Here is a 19,082-nt window from a genome sequence, read left to right on the forward strand (position 1 = left end):
CTAATCCTCTGCGCTGGAATCTCTCCGCTTTGCCCTCCACACCCCTGTTTCTGTGCTCTTCTCCGCGGCTCCGAAGCTCCCCCACTCCGCCACCCGCAGTCTCCGCCTGCGAAGGGGCTTCCTAGTGTGTGGACACTTTTCCTCCTTCACAGCTCCCTCCCGCTGGTGCAGGACCCGTCCCTATCCTTTTGTCTCTGTTTATTTTTTTCTTTTGCCCTACCCAGGTACGTGGGGGGTTTCTTGCCTTTTGGGAGGTCTGAGGTCTTCTGCCAGCATTCAGTAGGTGCTCTGTAGGAGTTGTTCCACGTGTAGATGTATTTCTGGTGTATTCTTGGGGAGGAAGGTGATCTCCGCGTCTTACTCTTCCGCCATCTTCCCGGAAGTCGGGCTAGATTGATCTGCTCTCTTTTTTTTGTATCTGTACTTTGGGAGAAGGGATAAAAACTTCTTTGAAGAAACATGAAAGGTAGAGGCTTTTGGTGATTTAAAATAGATATTAATACATAGTTTTCTCTATCGTTCCTTTTCTACAATATTTAAATGATGAGGTGCCATTTTTATGGATGTTTATGTTCAAAAAGTTTTCATATTATAGTTTTAAAAATAACTGGTCATTTAAAAATGTTTAGAGAGTTGTAAAATAGATGACTCAATCTAAAAAGAATTAACTTGTGTGAAGCATTTTCTGAAGTAGACATCACCCTGAGTTGCTAATACATGCAATGAAAGTATCTATTGCTTTGCACATGTCAGGTACCCAAAGAATGAACTGAAGCAGATGAGAGGATAATAAAGTCTCTTATCCAAAATGTGAGTGCCCACAGATATGTGTTAGATAAAGCAACGTTTTAAGTGAAGATTCTGAAAGCATGATTGATGACTGCTTAACTGTAATCTTGGGGAAATATAAGCCTCAGAATGTTTCAAGTAAAACTGAAAAAGTACAACTATACCAAACACAAATGTAAGGTTTCTTTTTGCAAAGCATTCAACCCAGTGCCCAGGAAAAGGCTTTCATCTTGAAAGATGAAAGAATTAAATTGAAACTAGGACACTGAAGGCTACTACAGAAGCATGCTTTTATTTGGGCATATGGTAGTAATCCACCAAACACATATATATAATCTGTCGGAGAATAACCAGAACAGATTTTCCCGGCAGAGATTCTGTCACATCAGTTTGCTTTTTACTATGGAAAAAGAAAGATCTAGAGAAGCACATAGACCAATGTTATCTTTTTTATTTCGAAGTCCCTTTAGTATCTCGCTGAAAAGAGTATTGCCTTCATCTTTATAAATAGTTCTTCAATGCTGAATGCCATAGATCTCAATGATCAATTTCATTATTTCTGTGCAGTCAAAAAGTAAACTGCATTGGAAAAGACATTATCATGTTCTTCAATACAATGAGTGTGTAAATAGATGTCATAGGAATGTAATGTCTGGTTTGGTTATTGATTAAAGAGTTAAACTATAGACATTGAAGATGCAGGATCAAATAATCTGAAATAAGAGGTCAGGGTGTGTGCATAAGTGTTTTGCACACAAAGACACTCAAGCACTTCTTGATTGACTAAAGACTTCTGATTTCTAGCTGTTATTTATTTATCAATATTCATTATTTTTAAATATTTTATTTATTTATTTATTTATTGACTGCGTTGGGTCTTTGTTGCTGCGTGTGTACTTTTCTCTAGTTGCGGCGAGTGGGGTCTACTCTTCATTGCGGTGTGCAGGCTTTTCATTGTGGTGGCTTCTCTTGTTGCAGAGCACAGGTTCTAGGGGTGCAGGCTTCAGTAGTTGTGGCGCACGGGCTCAGTAGTTGTGTTCGCGGGCTCTAGACCGCAGGCTCAGTAGTTGTGGTGCACAGGCTTAGTTGCTGCACGGCATGCGGGATCTTCCCAGACCAGGGGTCGAACCCATGTCCCCTGCATTGGCAGGTGGATTCTTAACCACTGTGCCACCTGGGAAGTCCAGTATTTATTTTTTGGATTTAAAAATACTGGAAAGAAATTGCACCAACTCAGTCAAATATACTGAGGACAAAATGCTTTGTAACTGGAAGAGAGAATTTTCAGTTAATATACTTGAAATTATTTAGTTCTGTTCTTTGCCAAGTAAAAGTTTGTTTATCAGGGACATATTTGGCCTAAAATTAATCAGTATGAACACAGAAAAGCTGGCCCTCAAACAGAATCAGGATCTCATTAAAGCATTTGTAATGTGAGGTTAATCATAGCACCTGTAGAATGAACAGAAAAGACTGTAAGTACAAGAGAATAAAACAGAATTTCAAATTATAATTATGATACCTCAAACTTTTTTCTGTACTCCTTTTTTTTTTTCTTTTCTTTTCTTGTGGTACGCGGGCCTCTCACTGTTGTGGCTTCTCCCGTTGCGGAGCACAGGCTCCGGACGCGCAGGCTCAGCGGCCAAGGCTCACGGGCCCAGCCGCTCCGCGGCATGTGGGATCTTCCCGGACCGGGGCATGAGCCCGTGTCCCCTGCATCGGCAGGCGGACTCTCAACCACTGCTCCACCAGGAAAGCCCCTGTACTCCTAAATTTTTTAGTTGCGGTACGCGGGCCTCTCACTGTTGTGGCCTCTCCTGTTGCGGAGCACAGGCTCCGGACGCTCAGGCTCAGCGGCCATGGATCACGGGTCCAGCCGCTCCGCGGCATGTGGGATCTTCCCGAACCAGGGCACGAACCTGTAATCCCTGCATCGGCAGGCGGACTCTCAACCACCGCGCCACCAGGTAAGCCCACATGGTATTTTAGAGATATGCAGAACTCCCATTTTTTTCTTTTAGCCAGGAATATTGGCTGATAGACTATGGTCATTGTTTTAGGAATTAGAGATGAACTAAAGATCAGAGATACATAGTTGTTCTTCTGGGAAACATTATGAACTTTTAAACAAGACTTATGATATTGTTGAATATCCACTGCTGGGAATACCACCTAATGTGATCAATGGGGAAATATTTGTTTGAATGAACTATAGCAGAGCTATTAGCTTTGAGACAAAGATTCAAGTAGGTTAGATGTCCAAAAAGGAAATTACTGATAGGTCTGAGGGGCAGTAGTTGCTGTGCTTGGTTGATTTGTTTCATATCACTCAGTAAAGGAGCAATTTTGTGGAAGTGGGGATCATAAGCCAATGTTAAGGTGAACGTTGTGGTATGAGAGGATGTGAAACATGGTCAACAGAGATTTCTTGTACCTGGGGTTGCCCCAAATGAGTCATCTTTTGCTATCATAAATCTTTAGTCTTTGGAAGCTGTTGTGTAACAAGGCTTATGTCTGTCTCCATCAGCCTTGCCCCTTTCATTCTGAAAGGTCATGGACAGTCAAGACAATTCCATTTCATGCAGTTTAGCATGTAAGTCCACATTTATGGTCTGTCCACTGGGGTGATGCAAGATTGAGGAAACACTGATTCCTTGAGTCTCTCGAGTTGTTTTTGACTTACTTATCTTTTTAAATCCAACTCATGTGGTGTGGGCTTGAGGCAGGGCTTTCTCCAAGGCTTTGGGCTTTCTCCAAGGATCTAGCAGGAGCAACTAGCAAATTTGTCTCTTATTTACTTTTCTATTTTCAAAGGCTTTATTCTTATTGAAGCCTTCATCACATAAAAAATATTTTTCCTAAACATAGTTCCCTAATTATGAAGTTCATAATTTAAGAACCTGAAGATACTTTTCTGTGCTAAAAACAGAAATTATTATTGAAACAAAGACCTCATCTTTGAATCAGAGTATAAAGTACTGCAGTGATTTCTGCTTAGTTGTTTTCTATTCATAACATTTGTCACTGGACATCAGTCAGCCATAAGCCAAATAGTGTTCTGTCCAAGTAATCCTTTATTGTTTTTCAACTTTTTGAGATAAATGTTGGTGATGTTCTGCTTTCAGTAATTTATTTGAATACAAGAGAAATCAAGTCATTAGTAATTTTCCCCCCTCAAATTAGCTTTTTTGGAAAGAAAAATCATACGAGCCTGTTGCATATACTCAATTAGTACAAAAATATATAAAAATTTAGCGTTTATGGTGTTCTCAGTAGTAACTGCGTCTGGTATGTATCTTTCTAAAAATTTTATATGCATATGATTTCTTCTCTCTATCCGTCTCTTTGTATATATAGATGAAATGAGAAAAAAGTTACATTTGAATGTGCATATATACTATACATAAGCTACTGAAACTTGCTTAAATAATTTTACATTACATCATGGACATTCTTCTTGAGAGCCTCATATTGATGCCTTTGTGGTGTGGAGGTGTATGTTTTAACTTTTGACAGATATTACCAACATATCCTTAATATTCTAGCTTATTCGAAATAGCTGTTTCTTACAGGAAGTATATATTCTTTTTACAAAGTTTCAGCCTCCTTCTTAGACGTGAGCGTTAGTTGGTTGTACATGATTATTAGGCTAAAGGAAGGTACATAATTTTTTGGATCTGTTTCAAATGTCTAAATGTGGTCAGCATTATCTTTTCACAGGGCTCATTTGGAGGCCAGTGCTGAGAAGTGGAACAGGTTGCTGACGTCTTTAGAAGAACTGATCAAATGGCTGAATATGAAAGATGAAGAGCTTAGAAAACAAATGCCTATTGGAGGGGATGTCCCAGCCTTACAACTCCAGTATGATCATTGTAAAGTAAGTTGATCACATACGGTGGGTTCCTTTTTTTCATTCATTTTGATTTTGGTGAAGTAAGTACTCAAAATAAAATAAATATGTGAGTGGAACCGATTATGACAGGTTTTTTTCCTCCTCTGTTCCTAATTATCAGTATTTAGGCATTTTATTCAAATTGCATGCATCGCTCCCTTTTTTTTCAAATTAAGTTTTCTCTTCATATTTAACTGAAGGTTTTTTCAAACTTTGCAGTTATCTAAAGCACTATATTGCTTTTAGCTGATCATGAAATTTATCTATTTCTAATAGATTTTGAAATAATATATTGGGGGAAATTTTACTGTAAGTTAATCTTAAATTCAGAAGTTATAGAGTCATAAAGAATTATATACTATCTTGTTTTATTAAATGAAAGTAGAAAAAATAAGGACTTGTAGTAGTAAGAAAATAGAATAGATATTAACCTGAAAGCAAATGAAGACCGTTGTATTTAAGATCATTCTATGGGTTTTGGGGGGTTTTTGTCTGAACTTAGACCCTTTTTTGTCACATTTTTATTCTGCTCAAATATCTATCTCTATGCAAATTTGTACTTTTACTCTGAAAAGCAGATATACTGAAGTTATCAACTGACATGTTAATTCTTATAACCTTGTATTATTTAAATTCTTTGCCTCATTAACTTTGCATTCATTTATATAATATATCTTCATACCCATTTTCTCGTATATCACCTTATTTTGTTATATTTTTTCCTCTTCACATGCAACGCAAGTTCTTATCCTAAATCTGTACATTTTAATGTGTTGTTAGAACTCTGTTCTCATTTAAAAAATGACAAATGCTAACACATGCTTCTTCTAAAGAAGACACCCTCTATATTATAAGTTCCTTCAATACAGAATGATAAGACCTTGAAATTTATCTTATTTTTAAGGCTTGTGACCAGGTTATTCAAGTTACCATTTGGGTAAATTTTCTCTTTGTACTTGAAAAGAGAATATGATAGAGAAATAGCTCTAAGATTAAAATAAAAAAGGAAGACACTGTTGGTATGTAATATGCAAAAAATAATAATGATGATAGAAGATTTAAAATTACTGATTTAAGAAAATCAATTTCTCCTTACTTTTTTCAGTTTTCCCTTCTATTAATTATTATATACCCTTTTTGAGGATTCAGGTATTAGTGATGAAGTAGAATAATACAAAGCTCTTCTAATAGAAGTGCTTTGTTAAGGAATAAAATGTGCTTGTGACCATATGCTACCATTTTGATTAAAACTGAAGTCTTGAGGTAGGAAATGATTGTCCACTTCTAGCTTTAACAAGTGAAGTGCACGTTGACATTTCCAGTATGTGCTGGCCATGTTCTAACTCCTGCTCCCACCAAGGTTACCCTGTTTTAGATTGTGTTTTGTTCTGTCTTAGGGTGCAGTGGCTCTGCTTCAACCCTCTGGACCCAGGCAGTTAGATAATAAAGATAATATTGATAATGATGCTGATGATAATGTCAGTTCGTTCATTCAGCAAGTATCTGAGTGCCTAATATGCATCAGGCACTATTCTAGGCACTGGTGAATCAACAAATGAACATAAGTTCTTGCCTGGTTCTGAGCGATACAGACATCAGACCAATAAGCAATAAATATATAATATGTCCCATGGTAGTAAGTGCCATGAAAAAAGTAAAGCGAGGTCAAGGAGAGAGAGCAGGAGGGGATAGTATAGGCAGCAGAAGTGTTATTTTATGTGGAGAAGCTTAGGAAAGTGCCGTAAGTGGGGTGATTTTCAAATAGAGACCTGAAGTTCAGGAGTTCAGGAATGTATTTCAGTAATCCAAGTGGGGGATGGCAATGACTTGGACAAGGATATCCCAGTGGAGATAGTAAGAATTAACTGGTTCCTGAATATATTTGGAAATAACAACAGGATTTGCTTATGGATTAGATGCATGGGCTGGGAGAAAAAGAGAAGAGATGTCGTGTCAGGAGTCAAAGATTTTTGGACAAAGCAAATGGAAGAATGGAAGTATCATTCAGAGAGATGTGGGAAACTGCTGGATGAGCAGTCTGGGGAGGAAATTTAAGAGTTTGTTTTTTGACATTTTAAGCTTAAGATGCTTATTAGGCAGTTAGTTATACAAGTCTGATGTTGAGGGAAAGGTAAACAAATCAAAATTTTCAGCATATATATTAGCCGTGGAATTGGATGAGATGATCCAGGGAGTCAAGAATTCCAAGACATGAGCCCTGAGACACCCTGCCTTTAAAGGTTGGGAAGATGAGGAGACTGAGAAGGCAGAGCCAGAGGGTAGAAGAGTCAAGAGAGAACAGAGTCTAGGACACCAGAGGCAGAAAGTGTTTCATAAAGGAGGGTGTAATCACGGGGATCAAAGATTGCTGAGAGGCAGAATAAGATGAGAACAGAAAAGTGACCATCTGTAGACAGTCTTGTTGACCTTGACAAGAGTCATTTCAATGGTGTGGTGAAGTTGGAAACCTGATTGGTGTAGATTCAAGAAAGAATATGAGCAGAAGAAGTATAGAGAGCCCTTTCAAGGATTTTTACAACAAAGGAAACAAAGAAATGAAACAGTAGCTGGAGGGAGAACATGAGGTCAAGTAATGGTTTTGTAAAGATGGAGAATAATTCAACATGTTTCTACGATGATGGGAATGATCCTGTAAAGCAGGAAAAATCAGTGACGCAGGAGGGAGGGTACCACATAGGAACAGTGATAGGGTGGGATCTAGTGCACAAGTGGAACCATTTGTATTAGGTAGAAGAGCTCATCCAGTCTAACAGGAAGAAATGTGGAATATATGGGTACAGATGAAGGTAGATTGGTACATGTGGGTGTGGGGACATATAGATGTTCTCTTTCTATTGTCTCTGTTTTCTCAGTGAAATAAGATAAAAGGTCAACAACTGAATATAAGAAGAGGGAAGAAGATGTGGACATCTGAGGAGAGGGGAGGTAGAAAATGTAGTGTAAAAGTGGGTGCATCAATAAACTAGGAAATATACCAAGACCGCAGGGCAGCGTAACAGGCCGACCTGGAGTCAGTGCGCATGAGCTTAAGGTGAGGACAGCCAGTGTGAATGTTTTCCTTCATCCATGTTTAGCTGCTCCAGTGAAGGTGAGGAGTTAATTGGAGAGCTGAACTGGAACGAGCAAATGTGATGGAGTGAGAGAGGGGCCAGGGAGTTACAGAAATACAAGGGAGTTGTATAATGGGTGCTCATGGGATTGAGGCTGGCTAAGGGGAGATGTGAGGATATGGGAGATGTGAGGGGCAGTAAAGCAGTGTTCAAAGTCAGCGCTTCGGGGCGCTGAAGAACTGTTCAAATTGGGAAACTGGCAGCACGTTCTGTAAAGAAAACAGGTGGTGGTCAGAGAAGGGACGCTGAAGTCGAATTTATGGAGGGGTGCATTTATGGTTTATGACAACATCCAGTGTCTTTTTGCTAAAATGAGCTGTGCGAGTTGGGTGGAGAATAAGGTCTTAGAGGAGAGCAGGTTGAGGAGCTGAGAGGCTGGGTAGTGGAAGGATTGTCTGTGTGGATAATAAAATCACCATGACCATGAGAGAGAGCCAGATGTCAAAATGATGATGAAAGAATGAAGGGTAATGGTGATATAGTTTAGAATTCTAATATAAAGATGATGTTTTCATATTCCATTAATCCTTTGAGTCTTAAAACTACTCAAAATCCCCTTGGTTGGGGATGGAGGAGGGGAGTAGTGTAAGTTGGATATAGATTGTCCCTGCTTTCTAGATTTCTTGGTGCCTCGTTCTAGACTTTCTCAGGTTACTTCTTTATCACAATAGCTATCATTTAGCACACTGTGCATGATCCAGACTACCGCTGAGGGATTTTTCTTATCAGTAAGTCAAGAGTTTCCATTTAACAGTCTGTACTTCTTTAACTTTCTGAGTTATGTATTAGATGATTTATATGAAGAGCCCAGATTTTCTGAGGATGTGTTCTCGCTCACTGTTATATCCTCACTGGAAATAGCCCTTTGTAGAGGTTTGTGTTGATTCTAGATTCTAGAACATATTTTATCATAGTCTGCCTTCCAATTTATCAATGATCCAAAACTATAAATGTTCTTAATATTATATATTATTAATGTTTGTCAAAAGCTTCATATTTAACTCTGAGAACTAAGCAGGCTAAGATGCTAGGAGATATAAATTATGGAATAGTGTTCAGAGTAAGTTTGTGGAGACGTGTGTTAGTTTCCTAAGGCCACCATAATAAAGCTCATAAACAGGTGGTTCAAACAACAGAAATTTATTTTCTCATAATTCTGGAGGCTAGAAGTTTGAAATCAAGATGTAAGCAGAGTTGGTTTCCTATAAGGGCCCTCTCCTTGGCTTGTAGATGGCCGTCTTCTCCCTGAGTCTTCACATGGTGAAGTCTTAAAACTGCTCAAAATACCCTCTTTTTATTAGGACCCCAGTCATATCGGATTAGGGCCCACCCTAATGAATGTCCTCCTTTTAACTTGATTACCTCTTGAAAAACCCTATCTCCAAATACAGTCACATTCTGTCATAAGTAACCTTCTTTCGCAACTGCCAAGAGTAATGTTTCTAATTGCTATAAATTATTACAAGGAGGGCAAATCACTATAGTTAGTACAATCAGGGTAATATTTAAAGATGTGACACCTACCTGTAGTAGTTTACCTTTCTTACTGAACTTTGCCAGCTATAGGCATTGTATAGTCTAACTGTAGTGGAACCTCAGCCTTGCTTATGTTCTAACCTAATTCTCTAATTTATCCTCAATCTTTTCTTAAAATCAAAATCCATTTGGGTGTACATGTGGTAGCTCTATGTTTCAGGCAAGATTTTTCTTGCCCATGTCCTTAGAGATATCTTTTCCCCTGGTCTTCTGATTTTTTTTATCAGGGAAAATCTTATGTGTGTCTGTGTGTGTGCAAATGAGTGTGTACAACTTAGAATTGTCAATTATTAGGATTGAAAGGAACCCAAGAAATAATTCAGTCCAATCCCCTTATTTATAGTGGAAGCAAATGAGAGGCTTATGATTTAATGATATCTGAGTTTTCCTTCCTCCTTCCTTCACTTCCAGCAAATACTTATCATTTACTTAGTGTGTCTGGCAGTTTCTAAGACACCAGAAGGACACAGGTACAGAAAACAGACACAGTCCCTGTCCGCATGGAGCTTCCAGTCAGGGAGAGCCTATGTTTGTAGCTCTCAAACTTACAGTTCCTATGTCTTCTCTGTGCTATGAGAAATCATTGCCAACAAGGTTTGTGGCTGAGCTGTGAACTGCACATTGCTGTCCCAAATCTCTGGTTGTCTGCCTAACCACCCATTTCTCTAATCCCCTACTTTGGTCCCTTGGTTATAATTCAGGCATGTTTTCAGTTCGTGTGCACATTTATTACCAATCTTTTTTCCTTAAGGGATTGTAGAATTCTCTTCAATTATAACATTATGTTGTAGCTTTAAACAGAACATAAAATAATTTTTAAACTAAAAATAATTTTTAAACTAATTTTTTCACAGATACGTTTAGCATTAAATGTAGCATTTAGTCTTTTTCTTTTCATTTTTTCTTTTATTACAAACTTTGTAATTTTTTTCTGACTTCTTGGTATTTAAGTTTCTGTCATAATAAATTTTTTAAAATCTTTTTAACTTCAAAGAACGCTTGCCTTATGACTTCAAAGTATATACGTAGTTAGAACAATCAAAATCAACCCTTAAGTGGTTTGATACTGATATTAGGCAAGATATTTTGTTCTCTAAAATTTTCCCATAGAAAGAGGGGACCTTGTATTTGATTTCAAACTCATTCTCTCATTTTACAGGTGGCTGTCTGACTTACTTTATTTTGAACCACACACTACTATTTAGGGAAGTTGAAATAATTTGACTTCAAACTCATTCTCTCATTTTACAGGTGGCTGTCTGACTTACTTTATTTTGAACCACACACTACTATTTAGGGAAGTTGAATTAATTTGACATAATCTCTCCAAGCTCAATTAGAATATCTTGAGATTACTAGATGGATTTCTTTTTAAATACGAGGCAAAGAAGTTTAACTCTGATTTGTTAATTATTCTAGGAGATATCACATAAATGCAAGTCTTGAATATCGTACACAAGTCTTGTAAAGATCAGTTTAGAAAGAGATACCATATGTTCTTCTGCTATGGACAAGACAAATACACATCTACCAGATACATCTGAAAACCACCTGTGCTGATGTTACACTTAATTAACACTTAAGTTTTACATTAAAATTTTCAGTGATGTTGTTACATACAAGCTAAAAAACCAGTCTATGTCTCAGAACCTTAGGTGGATGTGGGGTTACTACATGCTGGAAAACTGTTAGGCGACTCAAAAGTTGCCTCCAGTGATGTCAAAATCTGATGTCAAGGAGTCATATGAAGAATTTGAAGAAAATAATTATAAGTAGACATCTGACTACTTAACGCATATCCTCAGCAGTGTTTGTTTTCAAGTTCACTGAAAACTTTTCTTTGGCTCTTCTCACTTGGATAGTGGTGTATTATTCTCTATTCTAGGCACCTTATGTTGGCCCTGTCTGTACAGAGTGATTGAACCTAGCACATGGGCTTAGGTAGATCTGGTTTCAATTCCCACCCCCCCTCCACACACTAGCCCTATAAACTAGGCGTTGGGGCATATTCTCCAATCTCTGCTATCCTGTTTCTGACCATCACTATGTATAAACCACTTAGCAGAGTACAAATAGTAAGTGTTCAATAAGCAATAGCTGTTTGGGGTTATTCTTTAAACTAGGACTTATTTTATAGTATATTTTAAATTTTAGTTGCTCTGTGTCTGCATTTTATATTTTTCCTTAGATTCACTATGTTTGGGCACTATAAGTTTTGACCTCATAACATACACTTGTTGTGTTAGCCTATTGGTGCCTTAAAAAAACTTAGACTCCTCAAATAATTGGATGAAGCCATTGAAGCAACAATATTTTTGAGAATTTATATGGGATAAGATATGAGCCTAGAGACTGGAAGGTGATTTATTTCTTGTTCTTAATAAAAGAAAACAGCTTATCATGGAAAGGCCAAACCCATGAGACACTTCTGCATGCACTGCCTTTAGTTAACGTATTAATGGCTAATAGGCAAATTATATATGTTTAACCATGAATCTAATTACCTTGAAAGGCAATATTTGAGTGTTTATAAGTAAAAGAACACAAATAGTATACATTATCTTACATTTGCCTCTCTTTACCCTGGATCCAGTCTGCTTGCACCATCTATAGATGGTTAAGAGACTCTGGTATCTCAGATATCGGTGTTCAGTCACCTCAGATACAAAGGGGTTGGTTTATGGGAACTCATATATTCTCAAAGTTTTCTGAGTCCCACATATATTTCTATACTCTAGTCCTTTATATGTACATCAGTGATTTAATGACACTTTTCATAACCTTTCTTTGATAATGGCAGTGCAAGTCACTTCATCATCCATCCATCCATCCACCCCCACTATTCACGGAATGATGTATATGTTGCATTGATGCTGAACATACAGAGGGCAATAAGGCACAGCCTCTACTCCAGTGACATATTTTAGTCATTCCTATACCTAAACGCTCTATGCTTGTGACTGTATCTAGAAGGAATATTATACATTTAAGTGTTTAGGTGATGGCTCTGAGACTTCAAGGTCAAAGGTACTGTAAGGTCATACTTCAAAGCACCTCATCTGCTCAAACACCTAATAATTACAGATAAAATGTAAAAAACAGAAAATCAAGCATGGCAAAATTGGGCTCCAAAATACAACAAACATTCCATAGACCAGAAACAAATCAGAAAAGCTAAGTAGTTAGTAGGGTTGATGCTTCTTGAAAAATGTAGCAGTCCTAGGCAATGAGCAAGCAGAAAGCCCCACAGCAAAGGCTCAGCTCAAAAATCCATCTTATACAGTGAAGTGGGTGACTCACGGATTGGCATCTTTCCCTTCTGTTATGTAAATGTTCCAGGAACTGATATTATGAAACATCAATATATTTTGGACCCTTAATTAAATACCTCTACTTTCTTGGATGTTTAAACCAGTGACTCAGAACATTAATAGATTTTCAGCAACAACCATAATGAATACTTTGTTCAGTGTTTTAACAACCCATCACATAGGCAGACTTGTTAAATCATAATCAGTCATAAGTCAAAGTGCCTTGATGGTTGTTTGGCGTGAGACCTGGTCCACAGTAAATACTCAGTAAATGGTGGCTAATCTCATCTCACATAATTGCTGAGAACTGGTCTTGACAGTTTTGATCATTTTTGTTTTGTTTAAAACTGTCTAGGCTATATGGGTTGTTTTAATTAAACAAAACCATATTAATATCTGCTATTTACTGTCCAGCAAAACTAGCCCCCCATTACAGTCTAGGGTCAACCTGTTAAATTAAACAGGAATCACCTTCCAAACTTTTTAGGTATCTGTTTGGTAAACAACACAATCATATTTTTTTTTTCTCATGTAGGTACAAATTTCATCCGGTCAAATGTCAAAATAAATTACTACTTTAAAATATATAATATTTCTAATGACTTCTAGAATAAATTGATGGTTGAATTTTCCCACTTAATGACTTAAATTTGTAGTATCATTTAAAAAGTGTTTTGGAAAGTGAGGTCACTTATATGTAGCTTCACTTTCAAAAGTGTGAGATTATCATTCAATCAACGATTACTTAGAAAGCACCTATAATGCATATAGCGTTCATTTGTAATGTTATGAATTTACTTGTCAGATACTTGTAGATTGGATAAAATTGCAGATTCAGTTTTTGCTATTCAATTTGCACTTCATTTTCATAACAATGTACCTATTAACTTAGGTAGGAGCAGTCATCAGAGCTCTAACACCCTTTCTGCTGTATAATACATGTTTGACTTTAGAAAAGGAAATCACCAAGAGTAGTTGAAAGTGTATGATTCAGGTACAATATCTTAGGGGCTTTTCCATTCCTTCAGGGCTATTCTGTCCTTCGCTTTAAATTAAACCCAATTTAATTCCTATATTCAAACCTCATTATATAAGAATCAGGACATTTGGGCCTTAAACTGAATTGCCAAGATACATTTGCAAGCTTACTCATTAGAATAACATTGTCTTTAAAACAGCAACACTCCACCATTAACTTTAGTTTCTGTGTGTGTGTGTGTGTGTGTGTGTGTGTGTGTGTGTGTGGTTTTTCTCCCTACTAAAGTAATCTGACACTCTGTCTGCAAACCTGAAATTTCAGTGTTTTGCTGTGTTATGAAATTACCTAATGAAAAATTGGCCTTCTTCTAAAATTGATTAAATTATTTCCCAAGTTCCCCTTCAGCCTCTGCCACCTATGTTGACTGCCTTCTTACTAAAAGCACAGCCCCCTAAGGTCTGTTAGCAAAGTCTGTGTGAAGACCTGAAGCAGCAGTTCTCTATGTGAGCCTGCACCTACCTGCCACACCTCATTCAGTTAACTGCATTTGTCTCCCAAGCCTGATGTGGGTAACTGGAACCTCACCCCAAAGGGTCATAGAATATCCGAGTTTAGAGGGAGAGGCAAGGCATCCTAATAATTGTCGGTCCCTAGTGGTGAAATTAAAGAGTAGACAACAGATGTAGGCAAGTAGAGGTCTGTAAAACCAAGCAATACAGCCCCTTGCTAATGAACTGCCTCTGGACATATTTAGCCCAGAGACAGTTTCATTTATCTAACAGTTTATTTATTCATTCAGGAAACTTTTGAGTTGCACCTGATGTTTGCTACATACTTTGCTAGGGGCTGAGCATACATCAGTTCCTAAGATTGTTTTTGTTGTCACAGATTTCACCATCTAATGGCAGAGACAGGCTCGAAAACAAGTGACTAAAGTAGATATCAAAAGCACTGTAATGTGAGTATGAACACACAGCCAGGGAGACACAGATAAGTCATGATTGTTTGTACTTGGGAAGGTTGGAAAAGCTCCATAGTGCAAGTATGTAGCCTTCTAGCTGGGAAGAGACCTTGGAATACGAATTGACTAAAGAGTGTTATCAAAACTCCTGGAGGGGGCTTCCCTGGTGGCGCAGTGGTTGAGAGCCCGCCTGCCGATGCAGGGGACACGGGTTCGTGCCCCGGTCTGGGAGGATCCCACATGCCGCGGAGCGGCTGGGCCCGTGAGCCATGGCCGCTGAGCCTGCGCGTCCGGAGCCTGTGCTCCGCAACGGGAGAGGCCACAACAGTGAGAGGCCCGCGTACCGCAAAAAAAAAAAAAAACCTCCTGGAGGGAAAATACTCCAAATTAGCCATGGCTCCAAATTAGCCATGGCGGTGACTTGGAGTATGCAGTAGAGCAAGAGATGTTTCTTCCCTCCCTCTTTCTTTATATGTAGAACAAGGCTGAGAGAGAAAGAAAATACAAGTTCAGGAGCTAATACAGTGCCTGATGATAGTAAACACTGAATATATTTGCTAGATGAAGGAATACATTTATGTGTGCACATATTTTTTAAAGTGTAGGGAAGCATACCATTTTATTACTGTGAGAAGCTAGAGGATTCCTATCTTAGTTTTAGCATTCATACTTAGTATTCTGATTCAGGCATCATTTTTTATGTCAATGGGGTGGAACCAAAATGAATTTATATATTAAATGTTCATTCAGGGGCATTAACCAAAACTTTTAAAACACTATGGAGATTTAAAAAATTTTGTCTGCATACCAATGACAAGTAAGCCTGTTTTCTTTCCCTTTTTTCATGTAGCTTTATTAGTGCTATCAAACTTAACGACTCTGCTGCCCTGTTTTGCTGTCATACTATAATGACTTCAGGTCTGTATATGCTGATTTAGCCTTACAGGCAAGTTGGGAAAAAAAGTAAATTACATTCTGACATATTCTCCTTATGTTTGTATCATTTTTTTTTTTCTGCTTGCGTTCTCCAATAACCAGATAAGTGCCTTTTTGAAACCAGAAGCTAAGAAATCCTGCCGTACCAGCAATACCTATTTGTTACAGTTCAGATGCCTTGCATAATGGGTGTGTGTCCCATGCAGTCACGATCACACAAGGTTCTGTTCTTTGAAGGGCCCTGCACTTGATTTAATGCTCTACTGCCGCCATCTTGAAATTCTTAGTAATATTTGGACAAGGGGCCCTGCAATTTCACTTTGCACAGCGTTCTGCAAATTATATAGCCAGAGCTGCTTGCATCAAAAAGAAAAACATTAATATATGTTTTGACATACATAAAGCAACACTTTTACAATAGCAAAAGCCTCTTAAAACTTACTGCAAGCATCTCTTTTCTCCTCAAGTAAGTAAGCTGTCCTGAGTCCCCACTCTGAGTTATATGTCCCTCATTGTAACTTGTCATGTCTCTGTATGTTGATGTTGGCTGAGTTGTGACCATTATTTGTCCTCCCTTTCCTGTTGACTCACTAAGTGTACTTCTGCTCTGTCTCTTTACCTGACTTCTGGGATACTGCTCCATCCCAATTTTCTTCTCACCTCACTGGTAGCTCCTTCTCGGTTTCCTTTGTTAGTTCCTCCTTCTTTCCTCAGCCTCCTGAAATTGGGATGCCTCAGGGGTCAGGCCATGCCAAATTCTCTATATTGTACTTATTCCTTCCTGAACTCATCTGACCTCCTGATGAGTTTTACATGTCATCTAAATGTCAGTCACTCCCAAATTTATATGTTTACATACCATCTCCACCTAGGAATCTCCAGCTTAGTATATGTCTGAACTAAATTCTTGAACCTGCCCCTGAAAACTTGTTCTCCACAGTCTCTCTCATTTCAACTGATAGAATCCTATTATTGCTAGGTAAAAAATAATCACCTTCACTCTTGTCTTTCTTGCATATTCAGTCTGTTAGGAAATCTTGTTGGTTCTACATTGAGAACATAGAATTTGAATCTGTCTACCTCTTACCAGATGTTCAGAGCTACAATTACATCTCTGTTATTCTCGGCACAACAGCCAGAGTGTTCCTATTCAGATAAATCAGAAGTCTGTACTGACTTCCTGTGTAATTCAGAATAAAGGTTACAGTTCTCACAACGGTCTGCAAAACCTACATCATCTGACCTACCTCCCACTGACACCTTGCTCATCTTATTCTTACTATTTTCTCTCTTATATGCTGGTTTCAGCCACACTGTGCCTCCAGTCACAGTACCATGCTGTCTTCTATGCCTGGAATGCTCTTTCCCTGGTATCCACATGGATAACTATCCATTGCTTTCAAATGTTTGCTCTGTGATACCTTCCTAGTGAAGCCTACCTAGACTTCTCTACTTGAATTGTAATTCCCATCCCAGTATTCCTAAGCTCTCTTATTTTCTTCTGCTGTTCTCTTTCTTCCATAGCATTTATCATCATCTAAGATAATTATTTTCTATCGTATCTTTGTCTACTTCTGGCATTCTAGATGCTCAGTTAATATTTGTTGAACACTGAGTGAATGAAATATACCCAGAGATAACAGGTCCTTTGGTATGAATGTTCCTTTTTCCTCTTTGTCTCTCTATAATCCTTTTTTATTTGTACGAAAACATATTACATTTTGAAAATATTTCTACTTTTAAATAGCTGAATCTTTAATAAAGATAATAGCTGGCAGAAATGTAAGCAACCATCTTTCCCCAAGAGCTAGAAATAACGTACTTGAAGTTGTAAGAAAATTTATCAACACCATTATACTTTATGCCTTAATATTGTAGTCAGGTAAGAGGTTACCCAAGAGGTTACCTTTTTCCTGTCTTAATACTGCCTAAATTATTCAAAACTAGAGTTGGAAGGATTTTTTTATGGGGAAAAAGAATTGGCATATTTTTTATTGTTGAGGTAGGTTTTAAAATATAGCTTATTATTTTACCCTCTTGTGCTGAGTATCACCAGATTCTCCCAGTGTTTGAGATTCCCTCTTGTGTCTAAATTTGACACCTTAAAAGCTAGATGAGTTAAGATCCCTAACAAACATAGGGAGTGACTTAAACATATGGAGTCTCTCATTTAGTAACTACGTTGTCATGTATTACATTTATAAATAAATCTAACTTCAGAGAGGTCATTGAAGTAAAACATAATGCAAAAGTTTTATGATTGTTATAAAAAGTATGCTTCTAAAACACATTTGTAATTCTTAATAATGCTGTTCTTTAAAAGTAGTAATTTGTTCAATTATAAATGAACTTGATTCCATTTGGCATTCTTTTCTTAAAAGCATAATTTTTAATTGTGAACATAATTTATTACAGATTTTATAAAATAAAGAGCAAAATATTAGCCATAATTTTACCACTCTAAAACATCCATTTTCATTTTGGGTTATTTTCTTTTTGCATATTCACCTTTCACACAGTTTTAATAGGGTACATAGTTTTTTTCCTGTCTTTTCCACTTAGATACATGTCATATCTATTTCTTCATGTTGCTATGCAGTCATTTTCACAATAATTTTTCAAGGTTATTTAATGATCCCTAGTGTAACTGTATTGTAGTGAACCTAAATATTTTCCAGGTGTTAGATGTTTAAGTTGCTTTCATTTTTTTAATCATAAGTAATGTTATAATGAAAACTTTTGTGTTTGTAGCTCTTTTTGGATCACTTTCTTAGGACATAATCCCAAAGGCGAAATTCTTGTTTCACACAATATGAACATAGTAATGACTCTTGGTATATTGCCAACTTACTTTCCCAAATGATTGAACCAGTTTTCTGCTTCCACCAACGCATAAAAGTAAAGTTTCACTGCAACCTTGCTTACAATTTCTCATTTTTGTCCCTTTTTCCTGTGGACCTTGTATTGTTAGCATTAAAATGCCAGTATTCCATGTCAGCATGGGAGTTTAGAAAACAGTTTTAGGATGCCCAGTTTAAGTTCTCTCCCAAAAAGAAGAAAGAGGGAAAACGGGTGGCTGTGTTTGATTTAGTTGTGCCTAGAAGGATTGGAAAAAAGTCCACTGTTTGTTGGACTGATCAGTTGAAGAAATTTGATATTTATACCAAATTACTGTGAGTGATGTAATCTGGGTAACCATTTTTGCCACCACAGATGTTTACATTGACGTTTTATTCTGGAACAAAGTGGTTCACAAAAAGACATTACATTTATTTGTTTGCCTTCTAAGAATCTGAAGTGACTTAATAGTCTTACAACACAGTTTTATGCTTACCAAACATTTTGACTTAATCTTGGAGGACCGCATAATTCTGCTTTGCTCATAATTAAATAATTTACCCCTTAGAAAAGTTAAATTCAATTGTTCCTGCTAATGGAGGTTTGGGTACTGGTTTTGTTCATCCAAAGCTGTAGATAAAACAGCTAGAACTTTCCCCCACAAATAACAGTGAATAAAGTCCGAGGAAAGAAACTCGGTCTTGGAGAA

The 19,082-nt window shown here is 37.5% G+C and overlaps 1 protein-coding gene across 11 annotated transcripts in view; it reads left to right on the plus strand.

Moving 5' to 3' along the window:
- UTRN (utrophin) overlaps positions 1-19,082 on the plus strand; it is a 508,091-nt gene that overhangs the window by 364,893 nt on the left and 124,116 nt on the right. For all 11 annotated transcript variants that reach the window (XM_089922090.1, XM_089922091.1, XM_089922085.1 and 8 more), the window contains one exon: positions 4,510-4,666. In XM_089922090.1, coding sequence (XP_089778216.1) covers positions 4,510-4,666 — 157 coding nt within the window. The remainder of the gene's footprint in view (positions 1-4,509; positions 4,667-19,082) is intronic.

This window comes from Delphinapterus leucas, chromosome 12, assembly GCF_059928025.1.
Source record: "Delphinapterus leucas isolate spDelLeu-1000000601 "Yukka" chromosome 12, BTC_Dleu_Yukka2, whole genome shotgun sequence".
Taxonomy (NCBI): domain Eukaryota; kingdom Metazoa; phylum Chordata; class Mammalia; order Artiodactyla; family Monodontidae; genus Delphinapterus; species Delphinapterus leucas.